The 17,280-nt window shown below is 42.3% G+C and overlaps 1 protein-coding gene across 1 annotated transcript in view; it reads right to left on the bottom strand.

Moving 5' to 3' along the window:
- The window catches only part of LOC136882116 (apolipoprotein D), a 29,662-nt gene extending 17,857 nt beyond the window's left edge, over positions 1 to 11,805 (bottom strand). Inside the window, exon 1 of the mRNA XM_067154640.2 lies at positions 11,667 to 11,805. Coding sequence (XP_067010741.1) covers positions 11,667 to 11,798 — 132 coding nt within the window. The 5' untranslated portion in view covers positions 11,799 to 11,805. The remainder of the gene's footprint in view (positions 1 to 11,666) is intronic.
- Positions 11,806 to 17,280: the final 5,475 nt, after the last annotated feature.

The raw sequence follows: 17,280 nt of genomic DNA, 5'->3' as shown, positions 1-17,280 counted from the left end.
GGAGTGGCACTGGCGCCAAAGGAAAACAGGATCGTGTTATGCATTTACACGCTCCAAGTCACAGCACCAGCTCTGCAGCCCGAGTTGGTGACCAAACAGATTCCGAGAGGTGTAGTACATGCACTGGACATACAGGAGACTGCAGTTTTCTACAGGTTATCTGCCGTGGCTACGAGTCTCGAGAAGACATGAGCAGTGTTACAATCTACGCTTGCTTATGTAGAAAGCAAAGCAAAGCCATCTCCGTACAGATAATGAAGGCCCTAGGAGGGGTGGAAGGTAAAGGCTTCCACTATCCGTGACCTCGGCACGTGATGGGGTAGAGTGGTTACCTCTACGCCCGGCCGCCTTTGCCCCAGTAATTAACCTGGTACTCATTTTTGGTGTAGGATGAGTGAACGTCCGGAAGTGGAAATCTCGTTTCTTAAATTTTACGACTTCCCGACAGGGATTCGAACCACGTCCTTCCGGGTGAACCAAGCACGCCTTTACCGCCTCGGCTAGGCAGCCCCTCAGTAGCTTATCTTACAGGCACGAAAAACGATCTCCTGACCATTGTCAAAGGAACCGTAACTTCTCGATGGAATATTGTTAAATGCGACTTCTCACGTGCGGCAAATTGGAGAAAACTTGAGTGCGTCATGCCAACCCCCAAGGGCACCACGTTGCAGCTACAGACTTGAACCCAATGGAAAAAGTCTAGGACCATCTGGAGCATCGCATTCGAGGGAGAAATATGCTGTACGAAACACTACAACCATTTAGAGTCTATATGACCTCACACTACAATCTTTGGAATCTATATGGCCTCATACTACAATCTTTGGAATCTATATGACCTCACATTACAACCCCTTGGAGTCTATATGGCCTCATTCTACAACCCCTGGGAGTCTATATCGCCTCATACTACAATCTTTGGAATCTATATGGCCTCATACTACAACCCCTTGGAGTCTATATGGCCTCATGCTACAACCATTTGGAGTCGATATCGCCTCACATTACAACCCCTTGAAGTCAATATGGCCTCACACTACATCCCCTTGGCAGTAGCGTAGCCAGGATTTCAGTTTGGCGGGGGGGGGGTCCATTCATCCAGAATTTTATTTTGATAGGTGTCCAAACTTCCATAGTTTAGGTGGCGTAGAATACCGAAAAAGGAAATGGGTGTCCTTGGATCCAAGTAAGAGTGGTGGATTCGTGCGGACTCCGGAAGCTAATAGTAATTTTCTTCTTCACCCGCTTTTCCCACACCTGTGGGGTCGCGGGTGCGAACTGTGTCGCACATGTGGATTTGGCCTTGTTTTACGGCCTGATGTCCTTCCCGACGCCAACCCTATATAGAGGGATGTAACCAGTGTTGTGTGTTTCTTTGGTGGTTGGTAGCCTAGTATGTTGTCTGAATATGAATATGTTGGGACAAACACCTAGTCCCCAGCCAGAAGAATTAATCAGATGCGATTAAAATCCCCGTCCCAGCCGGGAATCGAACCCGGGACCGTCTTAACCGAAGGCCTCAACACTGATCATTCAGCCAATGAGTCGGACTCCGTAAGCTAATAATAATGTACATTATGTTTAAAATGATAAATAAAAGTACATTCATTAAAACTCCTGGGGTGTCTGGACTTCTTGGACGACAACCCCCCCCCCCCTACCTCTGTTACTCCCATCCCAACATAACTGCAGCATTTCACATATTCCGAGTAAAAGTGAAATGAATACAAGAATAAACAGTTTGAGTAAGGATGCAATATTCTGGTTTAGAATAAATACGGTAAAGTTATTATAATAATGGTCATGTGATAAGCAACAAAGAAGTGACATTTTATACAAATAATGCGGTAAGATATACACACACACGCGTCGAATACAGGTTTCTCGCCCTTCTTGTCCGTGGCTAGATGATGAAGGCAAGAGAATGATGGCCCATCGTGACTCGTTATTTCGACATTATAAACAAACCCTACATGACAGAGACTTCGAATCTAACCGCATCTTAAGAAATCGCACAAAGCAGTTAATCGGAAATTTTAAACAATTTAGCTAACAACTTAAATTCTAATCGCGCACGGGACCAGCTTAGAGATCTGGGAATAGGAAAACATCAACAGAGACAGATAACTCCTGACATTCCACTTGACAAACTGAACGATTACTTCAGTAGAACAAATATTCAACCTACCCAAATTAACTGCACCGACTCACCGCCCTCCCCTCCAGCCAATTCACCATTCACATTTAACAGTGTCACAGCCAAATCAGGTTAAAAGGCTTTGTACTCGATTAAATCAAAGACTACAGGTGTAGATGATATTCCTATTACTTTTATACATAACATTATGGGTGCTATCTCGCCTATACTGACGCACATACTGAACTACTGTTTACTAAACGGAACTTTCCCTACTGTCTGGAAAACAGACAATATTATATCGGTACCTAAGAGTTTAGACCCACAATCACCCTCTGACTATCGTCCTATGTCGATACTCCCTGCGCTTTCTAAAGACTTTGAACGTTTAGTATACGAGCAAGTTCTGGAATACCTCAATAAAAATGTTCTTTTGGACCCTTTACAATCTGGATTTGAGAAGGGTCACAGTACCGCGACAGCACTTTTGAAGGTTACTGAAGACATTAGACAAACGACTACGTATCCTTCTTGACTTCAGTAGCGCCTTTGACATTATAGTAATTCTGACTATGATAAAGAAAATGGAACTGCTAAATTTCGACCTGGCTGTGCTTAAAGTTTATAGCTCTTATTTGAGTAACCGTCAACAGCGTGTAACAGTAAACAACAAGGCCTCTAAATGGAAAATTAAATTTAGTGTTGCCCCACAGGGCAGTAGTCTACGGCCCCTAATTTTCTGTATTTGTATCAATGACATACCATCTGTGACAGGAAATAACACACGTGTCCTCTATGCTGACGATCTTCATATATCGACACTGCAAGACAAGATATTAACAGGAATCTCCGACGACTCAGTGTACTGTATGTGCACAATGAAGCTCTCTTATACTAAACTGCAAGAAACCTCAGACAATTATAATTGGATCACGAAAATTACTGAGCTGCTCAAACAATGTCGCAATCCCGCTTATCCTACTGAATTATTCCCTACAGTAAAACGGTTTAAAATCCCGGCGTAATGATGAATGAAGCAGTTGATTGGTCTGATCACACAAAACAGATACCGGTACGTAAAAAGATTTTTGGAGTTCTTCACCCTCTTAAACGACAGAGGGATGTATTTCCATTTGAGCTACAGGCCAAACTAATACAGACACTCATTCTCCCTATTCTTGATTATTGTGACGATGTTTTAGTTGACATGACGAGAGAAGAAACACTTAAACTTCAACGAGCACTGAATTCCTGCCTGCGATTTATTCACAATATCGGGTACGATGTTCATATCACCCCATGCTAACAGGCTCTCTCATGGCTGATGTCTGATAAACGTCGGCAGCTACACACTTTAACGATGGTGTTCAGAGTGGCAGCTGAAAGTCAGCCAATGTATATTTCTTCTAAATTCATCTTTTTATCATCATTTCACAACTTAAATACACGTTCTAGATTCATTCTTTCTATTCCACTGCACCGCACAAATAAAATTAATAGATAATTTGTGGTGACTGTCGCCAGATTATGTAATTCCCTGCCAGTTCAGGTCAGAAAAACTAGCTTTTTTAAATCACGATTTAAGGTCACCTGCCGAGACTACCTGCTGAAGACAGCTGACTGAATGGTTGAAGTATGAATGTGTGCGTTCCTGAGGATTAGCCATTTTTAACAGTTTTTAATATTTAGTTCTAATATTAATTTAGTAATTAATTTATTTTCAATTCTATTAATTTACGTAGTTTTAACTATTTTAAGTATCTCAGTATTTTATTTAAGATTCTGTTTAGTATGTGGTTAAGTGTACGAGAGGGCCTGGAGCCCTAACTTCGCCACTGTACTGAAGGCACTAATAAATAAATAAATAAATAAATAAATAAATAAATAAATAAATAAATAAATAAATAAATAAATGAACAAACAAACAAACAAACAAACAAACAGTTAATAAATACATAATGTAAAGCGTATGGGTATAGATATTTTGTTAGTTGGTAAAGAAAAATACGCGTTACAACATATGCTATGTAGGGTTTTCCTTGTCCTATTAGTTTCCAACGCGGTTAGGGCTACGCTGCTGTGAGCTTGCATCCGGGAGATAGTGGAATCGAACCCCACTGTCGCAGCCCTGAAAATGTTTTCACGCGGTTTCCCATTTTCACACCAAGCAAATGCTGGAGCTGTACCTTTATTAAAACCACGGCCGCTTCCTTCCAACTCCTAAGCCTTTCCTATCCCACCGTCGCCATAAGACCTATCTGTGTCGGTGCGACGTAAAGTAAATTATTAATTACTTTCCTCGCAAGCCTGGGATGCAGAATATAGTAGTATAAAGTTGGAGTTTTGTGACGCTAATATTCGTATGTATAGTTTTTATTAACGTGCCAGAAACGAACGACACTGAGCTGTTGCCATTTCAACACCGTTTTAAGGGTTACCGATCCAAGCCGGGATTTGAACCTGCGAACTCGGACTCAGAAGGACAGAGATACAACCAACTGAGCCACATGAAAAGAAGGCGTTTGTGATTATTGTTATAAATAGATGCAGTTAGTATTTTTACAAAGGTTTTATGAGGAGCATTTATTAAGTCGTACGTTTTCTTACTGTCCTAAATACACGAGGCCGGACAGAAGAACTAGCTGGAAGCTAAGGAGCCTTGCAGGGGTGTCGCTTCCTTCTCTGTTCACTTTTCCAAACCAAACTCCATGACGTAACAGCCCCCAAGCGCCATCGCCTACCAAGCGACGGTTGTTCAGCCCGGAGGCCTGCAGATTACGAGGTGTCGTGTGGTCAGCACGACGAATCCTCTCCACCGTTATTCTTGGCTTCCTAGACCGGGGCCGCCATCTCACCGTCAGATATCTCATCAATTATAAACACGTGGGCTGAGTGTACCTCGAACCAGCCCTCAGATCAGGTAAAAGTCCTTGAGCTGGCCGGGAATCGAACCCGGGGCCTCCGGTAAGAGGCAGGCACGCTACCCCTACACCGTGGGGCCGGCTGGTTACTTTTAGGTCTCCTTATTTTCGAATTTGACTTAAAGCATCCTGCATTCGATTCCCGGCATTGACAGAGTTAAGAAAGGCATGGGATGGGGAGGACACAACCTTGTTTTTGGGTGCAGTAGAGTTTTCCTTGAGTCTCTCGTAATCGAAATATATACGGCCTGGAAGGTAGTCACCTTCACGGAGTGTAGTACCAAAGTGGTTCCTTTTTTAAGAAGACAAATTAAATAAAGATTCTACCTCCTCACAAACGAAGAACAATATTATCAATGTTACGACCAGTTTCAATAATGCAGCCGGTGTATGTTAAGAGTACAGAAGCTATGATTGTACATGGTAACAATCAAAACCAACAATATCTACTGAAGATCCGTCACAGCACTCGGTAGGACCGGCTTTCTTTTTATATCCACCGGGTGAGTTGGCCGTGCGGTTAGGGGCGCATAGCTGTGTGCTTGCATCCGGAAGATAGTGGGTTCAAACACCACTATCAGCAGCCCTAAAGATGGTTTTCTGTGGTTTCCCATTTTCACACCAGGCAAATGCTGGGGTTGTACCTTAATTAAGGCCTCGGCCGCTTCTTCCCACTCTCAGTCCTTTTCTTTCCCATCGTCGCCATCAGACCTACGGTGCGTCGTAAAGCAAATTCTAAATAAAAAATCTTTTCACAGCCCCTTCCAAGGAAAAGTATTATCCACACTACTGGCCACTATTATTATTTTGTGGGTGCGCCACTGCATTCACTCACCATTTTAGGTACAAGGTAAGTCCGAAGAATGGTTGGATACTCAAAATACGCCACCATAAATGATGCGGTTCTGGCTCAAAAGTGTAAGGAAAGGTAAGGGACGGGATTTAGTGTTTTAAGTAGAATCCGTATCAATAGAACGTGACTTCCCATTTTAATAATGTTTCATGTATCAACTGCGATTCAAGCCTGGGCCGTCCTGGTGAGAAGATAGAACCATTGGAACTGAGTTATCACGCCCGCCAATTACAAAATAGGTACCCGCAATTTTGATGTGCCATTTAAGGTTCCAATCAGTCCCCGGGCATTTGACAAAATATATAGGCCTACCTATCGAACTTAGGCACGCATCCGCGATTGTGTTGCTACTGTAAGAATAAAAAGACTTTTTTATAACTTACCGAGGATGCACATAGTGTTGGCTTCTCAGTGACAAAACGGTCCCTCTTCAAAAAAAGTTACTTACATGGCACAAAATGAGGAACTAACGTGCAGCTCACAATCCTGTCAGAGTCTTCCCAACGCTGCAACTTAAACACAGCACATCTCTCAAACACGGTACAATCCGAGGATCCCTAGGACATTGTTGTTTCCTGGAACCGATATGCAAAAGCTAACACGATGTTGTAAGCCTGCAACTGTTTCTGGACGTGGCCCCCTGTTATCTCGGTGGTCACGTTCCGGCCCCCTACTGAGTAATCCCCTGCTAATTACCCCTTTCTTCATGTCTTGACATTTCTCAACACACGGTTACATTCTCAATACTGAGACCTCTACAGGGAAATATCCCCGCGCATCACAATCCTAAGTGTCTTCCTTCCATTCAAGCAGTACAAATATGGAGAATTATGTACGACCCTATTGAGCCCTGCTAGTAGATTATTTTCGCTACATTAACTTAACATTTCGGCGTACGTTTTTAAGTTGTTCGTTCCGTACGTAAAACAACGCCTGAACTTCGCTCAAGTTTCAGGAAATATTTTGGGAAGGGGGCCCGGCCCCACTGCCCCCCCCCCCTCCCTGGCTACGCCAGTGCCCCTTGGAGTCGATATAGCCTCACATTACAACCCCTTGCAGTCTATATGGACTCACACTACAACCTCTTGGCTTCTATATGGCCTCACTCTAACCCCTGGAGTCTATATGGTCTCATACTACACTCTTGGAATCTATATGGCCTCATACTGCAATCCCTTGGAGTCTATATGGTCTCATACTACAACCACTTGGAGTCTATATGGCCTCACAATACAACCACTTGCAGTCTATATGGCCTCACCAACGAGCTAGAATAACATAGAGGGGCTGTAAGCCTGTCATCCGCGCTCCCTGCTTGAAGCAAGTTGATAAGGGGCAGCCATGTTAACGGTTGTCAAAACAAAGCGAATTGGCGCGAGAGCATATGTTGAGGAGACAGGGAGATCGTGCATGCCAATTTAATTCCCTAAGTTTTAAGAAGTGAAAACATAGATTCTCGCTTTCAAGAATGCCAGCCGTAAGCTCAGCGTATGGTTGTTCTAATCGGAGTAATAAAACCAAGGATATATCGTACTTTAAGTAAGTATTACTGAATTATAGCCGAGATTCCTTTTTGTAATTTCTGTTTGTAATTAAATCCATTTTATTGTTTACTTAGCGAAAGTACGGATAGCCACGGTAATTATTTGTCGAATTTTGTTTCAGATTTCGTTTAAAGAACAAGGAATTAACGGAACAATGCGTTGTGAGGGCGAAAAGAGATAAATGGTAGCCCACTCAATTCAGTTGCTTATGCTCTGTACATTTCCAGCCCTATTTAATCTTCTTTCACATTTACAAATAAAGGAAATGGAGCGCCCACCACCAAGAAAACGTAACCACAAAAAACACTTATTTCGTTCAAACGTACACTAAGTATGGTAAATACAGTATTTTACTGCAATTTTTGAAATGTATACAGCCTTTATTGTAGATGTCTGTTGCCTTGGTTTTTAAAACTATGCCACGCTTCATAATGGCCAACTTTCAAGCTTACCTTTCAGCTAGTAATCCCAGTATGATATGGTAATGGGAGAAACATGATATCCCCCCTATATTATAATAAATAATTACACTAAACGATTATTGTGGTAAAGTATTCATGGGCCGCCTCTGTGGTGTACTGGTTAGCGTGAGCAGCTGCCACCCCTGGAAGCCCGGGTTCGATTCCCGGCTCCGCCACGAAATTTGAAAAGAGACACGAGGGCTGGAACGGGATTCTATCAGCCTGGGGAGGTCAACTGAGTAGAAGTGGGTTCGACTCCCACCTCAGCCATCTTCGACGTGATTTTCCGTGGTTCCTCACATCTCCTCCAGGCAAATGCCGGGATGGTACCTAACTTAAGGCCACGGCCGCTTCCTTCTCCCCCCCCCCACAAGGCCCCTGTTCAGCATAGCAGGTGCAGCCCTCCCTCACAGTTGTATCCCCCGATCCAATGTCTCACGCTGCAGAACACTGTCCTTGAGGTGGTAGAGGTGGGATCCGTCGCTGAGTCCGTGGGAAAAACCAACCCGGCAGGGTAAACAGATTAAGAAAGGAACTCAGTACTCATGAGGATGCAATAATTTTAAAAATATGAACAGAATGAGGTTGTAACCTATTGTAGGTCCCTATGATTTTAAGGCTTCCTGTCATAAATATTTATGTCCATCGTTTTTATTCTAATTTACGCTTAACCACAACAGCCAAGCAGGGTAACGCTCTTGTTCCGATTTCGAGGCCTATTCGTATGTCACTGTGCGATGATTTCGAACTACCCTACAATCAACTGATCGTGATGTTGGCCTCGTGCCGCAATATGATGAAGTGGCGGTATTCGCTTTCATGCTTCAAGCTATCGGCAACGGTCTTTAATTCTCCCCCAGTGATTCTAAAATGCGTATTTTCTACACTTTTCGTCATTTAAAGGCCATGCCCCCATGCTTGTGTGACAACAGGAAACATGGCGGACTTTCGTTCTATTAGCTTCACCCAGGCAGCGCTTCCGTCTCTCTATGTTATTCTAGCTCGTTGGGCCTCACATTACAACGCCTTGGAGTCTATACGGCCTCACACTACAACCTCTTGGAATCTATAAAGCGTCACACTACAACCCTTTGGAGTGGATATGGCCTCACAATACAATCCCTTGGAGACTATACGGCTTCAGACTACAACCCTTTGGAGTCTATATGCCCTCATAATACAACCCATTGGAGTATATATGGCCTCACACTACACCCTCTTGGAATGTATATGGCACCATACTACAACCGCTTAGAGTCCATATGGCCTCATACTACAACCACTTAGAGTCCATATGGCCTCATACGACAACACATTGGAGTCGATATGGCCCACATTACAACCTCTTGGAGTCTATATGGCTTCATAATACAACCCCTTGGAGTCTATATGGCTTCATAATACAACCCCTTGGAGTCTATATGACCTCATATTACAACCTCCTGGAGTCCATATGGCCTCACATTACAACCCATTGGAGTCTATATAGCCTCATACTACAACCCCTTGGAATCTGTATGGCCTCAGATTACAACCACTTGGAGTCTCTATGGCCTCACATTACACCTCTTGGAGTCACATGGCCTCACATAACAACCCTTTGGACTCTATACGGCCTCACACTACAACCTCTTGGAATCTGTATGGCCTCAGATTACAACCCCTTGGAGTCTAGATGGCCACATACTACAACCTCTCGGAATCTATACGGCCTCACACTACAACCTCGTGGGATCTATATGGCCTCATACTACAACCCCTTGGAGTCTATACGGCCTCACACTACAACCTCTTGGGATCTATGTGGCCTCACACTACAACCCCTTGGAATATATATCGCCTCACACTACAACCTCTTGGAGTCTATATGGCCTCATACTACAACCCTTTGTAGTCTATATGGCCTCACATTACAACCTCATGGAGTCTATATGGCTTCACATTACAACCCCTTGGAGTATATATGGCCTCATAATAGAACCCCTTGGAGTCTATATGGCCTCATATACAACCCCCTGGAGCCTATATAGCCTCACACCATACTTAACATTTTCGAGTCCCGTTGATGGGAAAAAATATCACCAGGTGAATGTTGGGGAGGCGATGGAACCACTAGATTGCGAGCCACGCCGTGTTCAAATAAACTTTCCGTCTTATGGAAACGTTGAGCCGGTGTTATTCAACAGGAGTAGGCTTCATGCTGACGGCGGGTTACACCATCATAACAGACCATAATGTGCAGGTGGTCTATGGACAGCAGGAAGCCGAGTGTAGCTGTGGGAACCATTAGGTCAGGTAAAAGCAAAAGTTCTCTAACTGTATAAATATACTTGGTGTAAATGAAACAGAAACTGCCGTGAACGCATTCAAAAGGGTGGATGGAAATTGAGGAATACAGTAACTGCAGGAGGTCTGCATTAGATGGTACCAGAGAGAACTTCGTCACCGTGATCCCGAACAGCCATATTCCATTGTTCTACTGTAGTTATGTGATATGGCTTCCTTTGTTTTGGCAGCTCGCTCATAGACGAGCCACCCTTATTTCAGCCGGTTCCTTCCATCGTGTCGGAATGTGGTTAGTTTCCATTATTTACGGCTGGGATTTTGTGCTTTTCCCAGCACACACAACAAGAAATGACTCAAATACGTCACTAAAACTGGACCGAGTACACACAGAGTGTCAGAGAAATAAGAATGTTGAAATAAAAGTTAATTAACGCTACGTAGTGTTAAATGTAGAGAATCGCACAGCACTTCACCTCTTCTGTGGCTCGAAATTAAGATAAGAGCAGGTCAGGAAAAGTCTCCCTTCATACTGAGGTGCGAAGTGTTCAATACCGTACATACCCAAACACTGACAGCTTGGAACATGCCACTTAGTCGGGCAGCTCGTTTCCTTTCTCCCAAGTCTTCCGAACCCAAATTTTGCAACATTATCGTAACGCTACTCTTTTGTCGGAAATCACCAAAAACAATTCGAGTTGCTTTTCTTGTGTGGATTATTTCCAATCCTTGAATCAAGTAATCCTGGTCCATACACTGCAACCATACTCTTTTGGGGTCTTACAAGAGACTTGTTAGCCCTCACTTTTACATCCTTACTACAACCCCTAAAGACCCTCATAACCATGTGCAGAGATCTGTACCCTTTCTTTACAAACTCATTTATGTGTTTACCCCAATGAAGATCTTTCCTTATAATAACACCTAGGTACGTACAATGATCCCGAAAAGGAACTTTCACCCCATCAACGCCGTAATTAAAACTGAGAGTACTTTTGCCATTTGAGAAACTCACAACCTGACTTTTAACCACGTTTATACTCATGCCACTGCCTACTGTCCATCTCACAACATTATCGAGGTCATTTTACAGTTGTAACATACTCTGTGAAGAATAACATCATCCGCAAAAAGCCTTATCTCTGATTCCACTTCTTTTCTCATATCATTTATATATATGTATATATAAAAGTACATAAAGGTCCAATAATTGCCACATAATCACCAGTAATCACCAAAAAAGCACATATTTTGTGTACACAAACTTCAACATGACAAAAAAGTTTAAAATATAAAAATGATGTCCATTTTATGTCGTTCCAGCAGACCAGATTACTTGAAAATTAGTTGTCTTACTAAAGGAAAAATAATCTATGTCTGAAAGTGCTAAATTTTAACTTTAGCTCAGTAACTTTGTGCTCCAAAAGAAAGAAATAGCTCAGTGACTTGCTGAAGGTTAATACGTACTGCTCCGGCGTTGAAATTCTGTACCACCTCCATCTGTGGGCATGATCCTTGAAATGGTACCTGGGCGGTAATCGGCGTACCGACAACGACCAGGGCAAAGGCCACCAAGATTGCTGGGGTTCTCGACTGCATCTTCTGTATCTGGAAGTGAAATAATAATAATTTGAATGATCGGAGCCAAACTGTCAACAAAGTTATAAACTCCAAATAGCAACGTACAGCGACAATACTGAAACATACACGAAAAGAAATCGGAAATGTCAAGAGAAAAAAGTCATCCAGACGTGCAGAAACGAAAATACACACTAACACAACACCGTAATATTCGTTCTTGTCGCAAGCTGACTCATTGTATCGTTATATTCATTAACATGCGTAAATATTTTGAACATTCTCCTTGACTCTTTGTGCTGAAGACCTGGACGCTCAGATAAGAGGAGGACATGGCGAGCGGTAAAGCGGGCTACAAAGAGAACAATGTCGTAAACAGTGCGTACACACAATACACACGTTCATACATACATGTGATACCTGCGAACCTCTGTACCTCGATAAGTTCCACACCAATCATTAGCAAGTGCATCGCCTTGGTCTCCCTTTACTTGTCTTACCCTCCATGGATGATTAACCTATCCTCCTTCACACGATCACACCAGCCTTCATATTCACATACCTATAATTGTTCCCACCTATCTGTAACTACTCGCTCACGTACAGCGACATCTGCATCTTGTTACTGCGTCCTGTCCTCTACTGTCATCACTTTCGTCTTGGAGAGGCAGCAGTAGATGTCTACTCCGGCCGAGAACAGCATTTAACAAGTACTTGTAGCGTCACGTAGCCGGAATTTTCCGACTGGTCCTCTTGAGACACGAACTGCGATCATTATTTAAACAGGAAGTACAACTATTGACACTAATGGTGGTGGTGATTATTGTTATAAGAGGAAGTACAGCATCGTCTATTAACATTGGAGACCAAGGAAGGAGCCTCCTCAAAGTTTGTGGTTACTGTAGTCGGGCGATTCCTGGGCAACGGTTTAATACCGGCTAATTCTTCCACAAAGGTGCTGCTACACAGCAACAAGTATGCAAGAGAACTTACGAAGGAAAAGTCCTTTTCAGGACCAACCATGCACAGAACACTCATCAATCCCTACTGGTAACAGCTTACGAATATGTCACTTGAACATCAAATCGTTTTCCTCTGCTAAGAGTCAAAACCTTTCACGTCTGATGCTGCAGAACGAAGTAGATGTTATTGCAATACAGGAGACTCACACCAAGAATGATGCAGATCTTTACAGAAGAGGAAGAATTTATGGATACGTTCTGGTTGGGTCCATAAATGATGAACAGTATGGCATTGCAACATAAGTCAGGTCCCATCTTACTGACTACAAAGTAACTTACCAGAATAGAACGGCAGATATTTTTGTTTTGGGTGTAGAAGTTGCCGGCACCATGGTTGCAAATATTTAAAAACCACCGCAAGTTAGTTGGCCAAATCCACCTGTAAGATTCTTCAGTCATCCAGTTGGTAATTTCAACAGTCAAAGTCATGTCTGGGGATACCAGAAAGAAGGCCAAACTGGAGCTATTCTAAATGAATGGATGGACATGCACAATCATTATCTTGTGTAAAATGCTAAAGATCCTGGAACGTTCCGATCTGGCAGATGGTTAAAGGATTATTCTCCTGATTTGTGCATCACATCTAGATCTGGAAATAATGAAATGACACAACGAAAAGTCATCAAGTCTTTCCCACACAACCAGCATAGGCCAGTCATAATAATTCATTTTGGTACTGAAATTCCATTAGTCACCTCCCTACCTCAACTTCGATGGAATTTTCAACTTGCAAACTGGGAACTATTTCGGAAAGGTCTAGATAACACCGTTCAATGGATTCCTCCAGTACCATCCAATTATGAATGATTAAAGCAAATACCACGAAATGTATCCCACGTGGTTTTCGGAAGGAGTACATCCCCGGATGGTCCGATGAATACGATGAGTTATATGCCAAATATCAAGAATCTCACGACAACGTGACATCTGATGACGTCTTGAAAGCTCTGAATAAGAACAGAAGAGAAAAATGGCAGAAAACAACGGCAGGACTCAACTTCACGCATTCTAATCGGAAAGCCTGGAACCTCATTAGAAAACTTGGTACAGATCCCAGTTGTCAATTCCAGTCACACATGTGAATGCTAATGCTGTTGCATCCAGACTGATGAATATTTCAAAAACTAAAATAGACAAAGAACAGACACGAACTGTAAAGAATGAACCGTACATAAAGAGGTCCCATCTAAAACCACACCCAGTCTTCTCACGTGACTTCTGCATTGATAAAGCCTTGAATATGCTAAAGGTAAACAAAGCCACTGGCTTTGGTGGCATATATCCAGAGTATCTTATTTATTTATTTATTAATGTCTTTCTGTACATGGCGGGGCTCAGGCTATGAAGCCTGCTATTATGCCAAACCATATAATTATGCACCTGTATAAACATAATATACTGAACATTATAACTACTTAAAAATAAGTTAATTATAATTTAAAGTTAATGTGAAATGTAATTTGTATGAAATGTAAAGCATCATAAAAATCATTTTAACATTTTAAAATTAATTTGTAATAATTACTATTATTAGAGCTATATCTCGAAAAATATAAACTATAATGTTTCTAACCTTACATTGACATTTTATTCATTTAACTTAATAATCTAAAATTTAAGGGTACTTCTAAGAGTAAATCAATCTGAGTGTAGGTAAAATTTCCAGCACATTCTTCTGAATAGCTTTAGGTTGCTTATGTCTCTAATTTCAGCCGGGAGAGAATTCCAGGAACGTATGGTCCCCGGTACAAATGACTTGTTAAACGTACTACTGTGATGAGTGGGGATGGACAGCAGGGTTTGTACTGATGACCTTGAGGGTGTTCTGCTTGAGGGAGAGAGGTAGTTGAAATCTGTTCTCAGATAATGTGGTTTACCTGTTCGCAGTATTTTGTGAAGAAGAGAAACAGCATGGTATTTACGTCTATCACATAATCTTAACCAGGACAGCTGATGGAGGAATGGGCTGATGTGGGAATGGAGCGGAACATTTAGAATGAATCGAATGCAGGCATTATGCGCCCGTTGAAGTTTAGAACCAAGTGAACAACTTATGTTATTATAGACTACATCACCATAGTCAAATATTGGTAGTATTAGTCCTTGAATGAGCAGTTTCCTGGTTTTGACAGGTAGAAAATCTCTCAGTTTGTATAGTGAGTGTAATGAACCGAATACACGTTGACAAATTTTTGTTACGTGCTCTGACCAACTTAAATACTTATCAAAAATTATTCCAAGGTTCTTAACGGAGTCTTTCAGTGTTATAGGTGTTTCATTGATCTTGACAACATCGGACCGAAAACAAAGATGTGGCTTATTGGAATTTTCAATGAAATTCTGAAAACTGGAAAATTACAGAAGCTTTTCAAACAGGCTAAGATAATTGCCATCCCGAAATCGGGAAAAGATTGAACTGATGCTTCTCATTATCGACCAATATCGCTACTCAGCATAATATATAAGCTACTAGAAAGGCTTATTCTAAATCGCTTTCAACAGGCCATTGGTCAAATTACCCCGATCGAACAAGGTGGCTTTAGGAAACATCGGAGTTGCTGCGACCAGGTCTTAATATTGACAACTCTAGTAGAAGCTGGATTTCAACGAGGTCTCAAATCAGCTGCAGTTTTCGTGGATCTTACAGCAGGTTACGACACTGTATGGAAGGTGGGCTTGATGTCCAAATTTATTGAAATCATCCCATGTCAAAAGTTGGCACTTTTAATGAATAACATGATTTCTGACAGGCGCCTTTAAGGTGTTTCTGAATGGGCAAGCTAGCAGGTGGAGGATTCTAAACAATGGCCTAACTCAGGGATCAGTTGTGGCCCCCATTTTGTTTAACCTGTATATCCATGACATGCCTCACACAGATTGTATGAAAATTCAGTATGCAGACGACCTAGCGTTAATTATCCAGGGTAAAGATTTAATGAACTGTGAGAATGTTCTAACAAGTGATCTGGCGAAATTGAGTGATTACTTCCACACATGGAGACTTCAACCCAACCCAAACAAGACTGATGTTACTGCGTTCCATCTAAATAATAAAGAAGCCCAAAGGAAGCTACACGTGACTTTTGACGGAATCGAAGTAACTACAGTCCAATATATCGTGGAATCACCCTGGATCGGTCCTTGGCATTCAAACAACAGTGCATCAAGTTATCGAGGAAAGTTGGCTCAAGAATGAATCTACTCCGCAAGATTGCCGGAAGCAGCTGGGGTGCAGACGCTAATACTCTACGTTCTGCTGCACTCGCTCTTGTGCATTCTGCTGGTGAATATTGTGCCCCTGTATGGGAAAACAGCGCTCATACCACTAAGATTGATGCGCAACTCAATGATACCATGAGGGTTATCACTGGTACTGTTAGATCTACTCCCACAGAGTGGCTACCAGTCCTAGCTAATGTCGCTCCGCAAGATCTAAGGAGGAAAGCAGCTAAGGTAAGCTTGCTCAAGAAGATCACCTCTCATAAGAACTCTCCGTTGTATGATGCCCTGCAAGATCCACCAACAACATGTTTGAAATCACGCAAGCCACCCTGGGTTGATTTAGAAGGTATCAATTCTTTCAACATGACCTACAAGTGGCAACAACGTTGTAACGAACATCCACCCAACAATGCTCACCTGGTTGAAGATCCTACAAAGAAGGTAGAGGGATTCCAACTACCACGCCAAACTGGTCGAAGCTGAACCGCATTAGAACGGGTCAAGGGAGGTGTGGTCACACCTTAAAGAAATGGGGTTTCCGTACATCTGCTACCTGTGACTGTGGAGTGGAGGACCAAACAATACAACACATTGTTCAAGAGTGACCACTTCGTGCATTTGACGGTGGTCTGAAGACTCAACACCAAGTGACACCATGTGCTCTGGAATGGTTGTCAAATTTGGATATTTCCATTTGATTATTTTTAAACTTTTGTGTACTTGTACAACCATACGATATATATATATCAACATTAATTGTGCTGGTGATTATTGTTTTAAGAGGAAGTACAGCATCCACTATTATGACTAATGGTGTTGGTGATTATTGTTTCAAGAGGAAGTGCTGCGTCCTCCAATAACACAAATTGTGTTGATGATTATTGTTTCAAGAGGAAGTACAGCATTCCCTAATACCACTAATGGTGGTGGTGATTATTGTTTCAAGAGGAAGTGCTGCGTCCTCCAATAACACAAATTGTGTTGGTGATTATTGTTTCAAGAGGAAGTACAGCATTCCCTAATACCACTAATGGTGGTGGTGATTATTGTTTCAAGAGGAAGTGCTGCGTCCTCCAATAACACAAATTGTGTTGGTGATTATTGTTTCAAGAGGAAGTACAGCATTCCCTAATACCACTAATGGTGGTGGTGATTATTGTTTCAAGAGGAAGTGCTGCGTACCCCATTAACACAAATTGTGTTGGTGATTATTGTTTCAAGAGGAAGTGCAGCGTCCCTTATTAACACAAATTGTGTTG

Source organism: Anabrus simplex, chromosome 10 (genome assembly GCF_040414725.1).
Source record: "Anabrus simplex isolate iqAnaSimp1 chromosome 10, ASM4041472v1, whole genome shotgun sequence".
NCBI lineage: Eukaryota > Metazoa > Arthropoda > Insecta > Orthoptera > Tettigoniidae > Anabrus > Anabrus simplex.
This window is presented reverse-complemented; position numbering and strand designations above follow the sequence as displayed.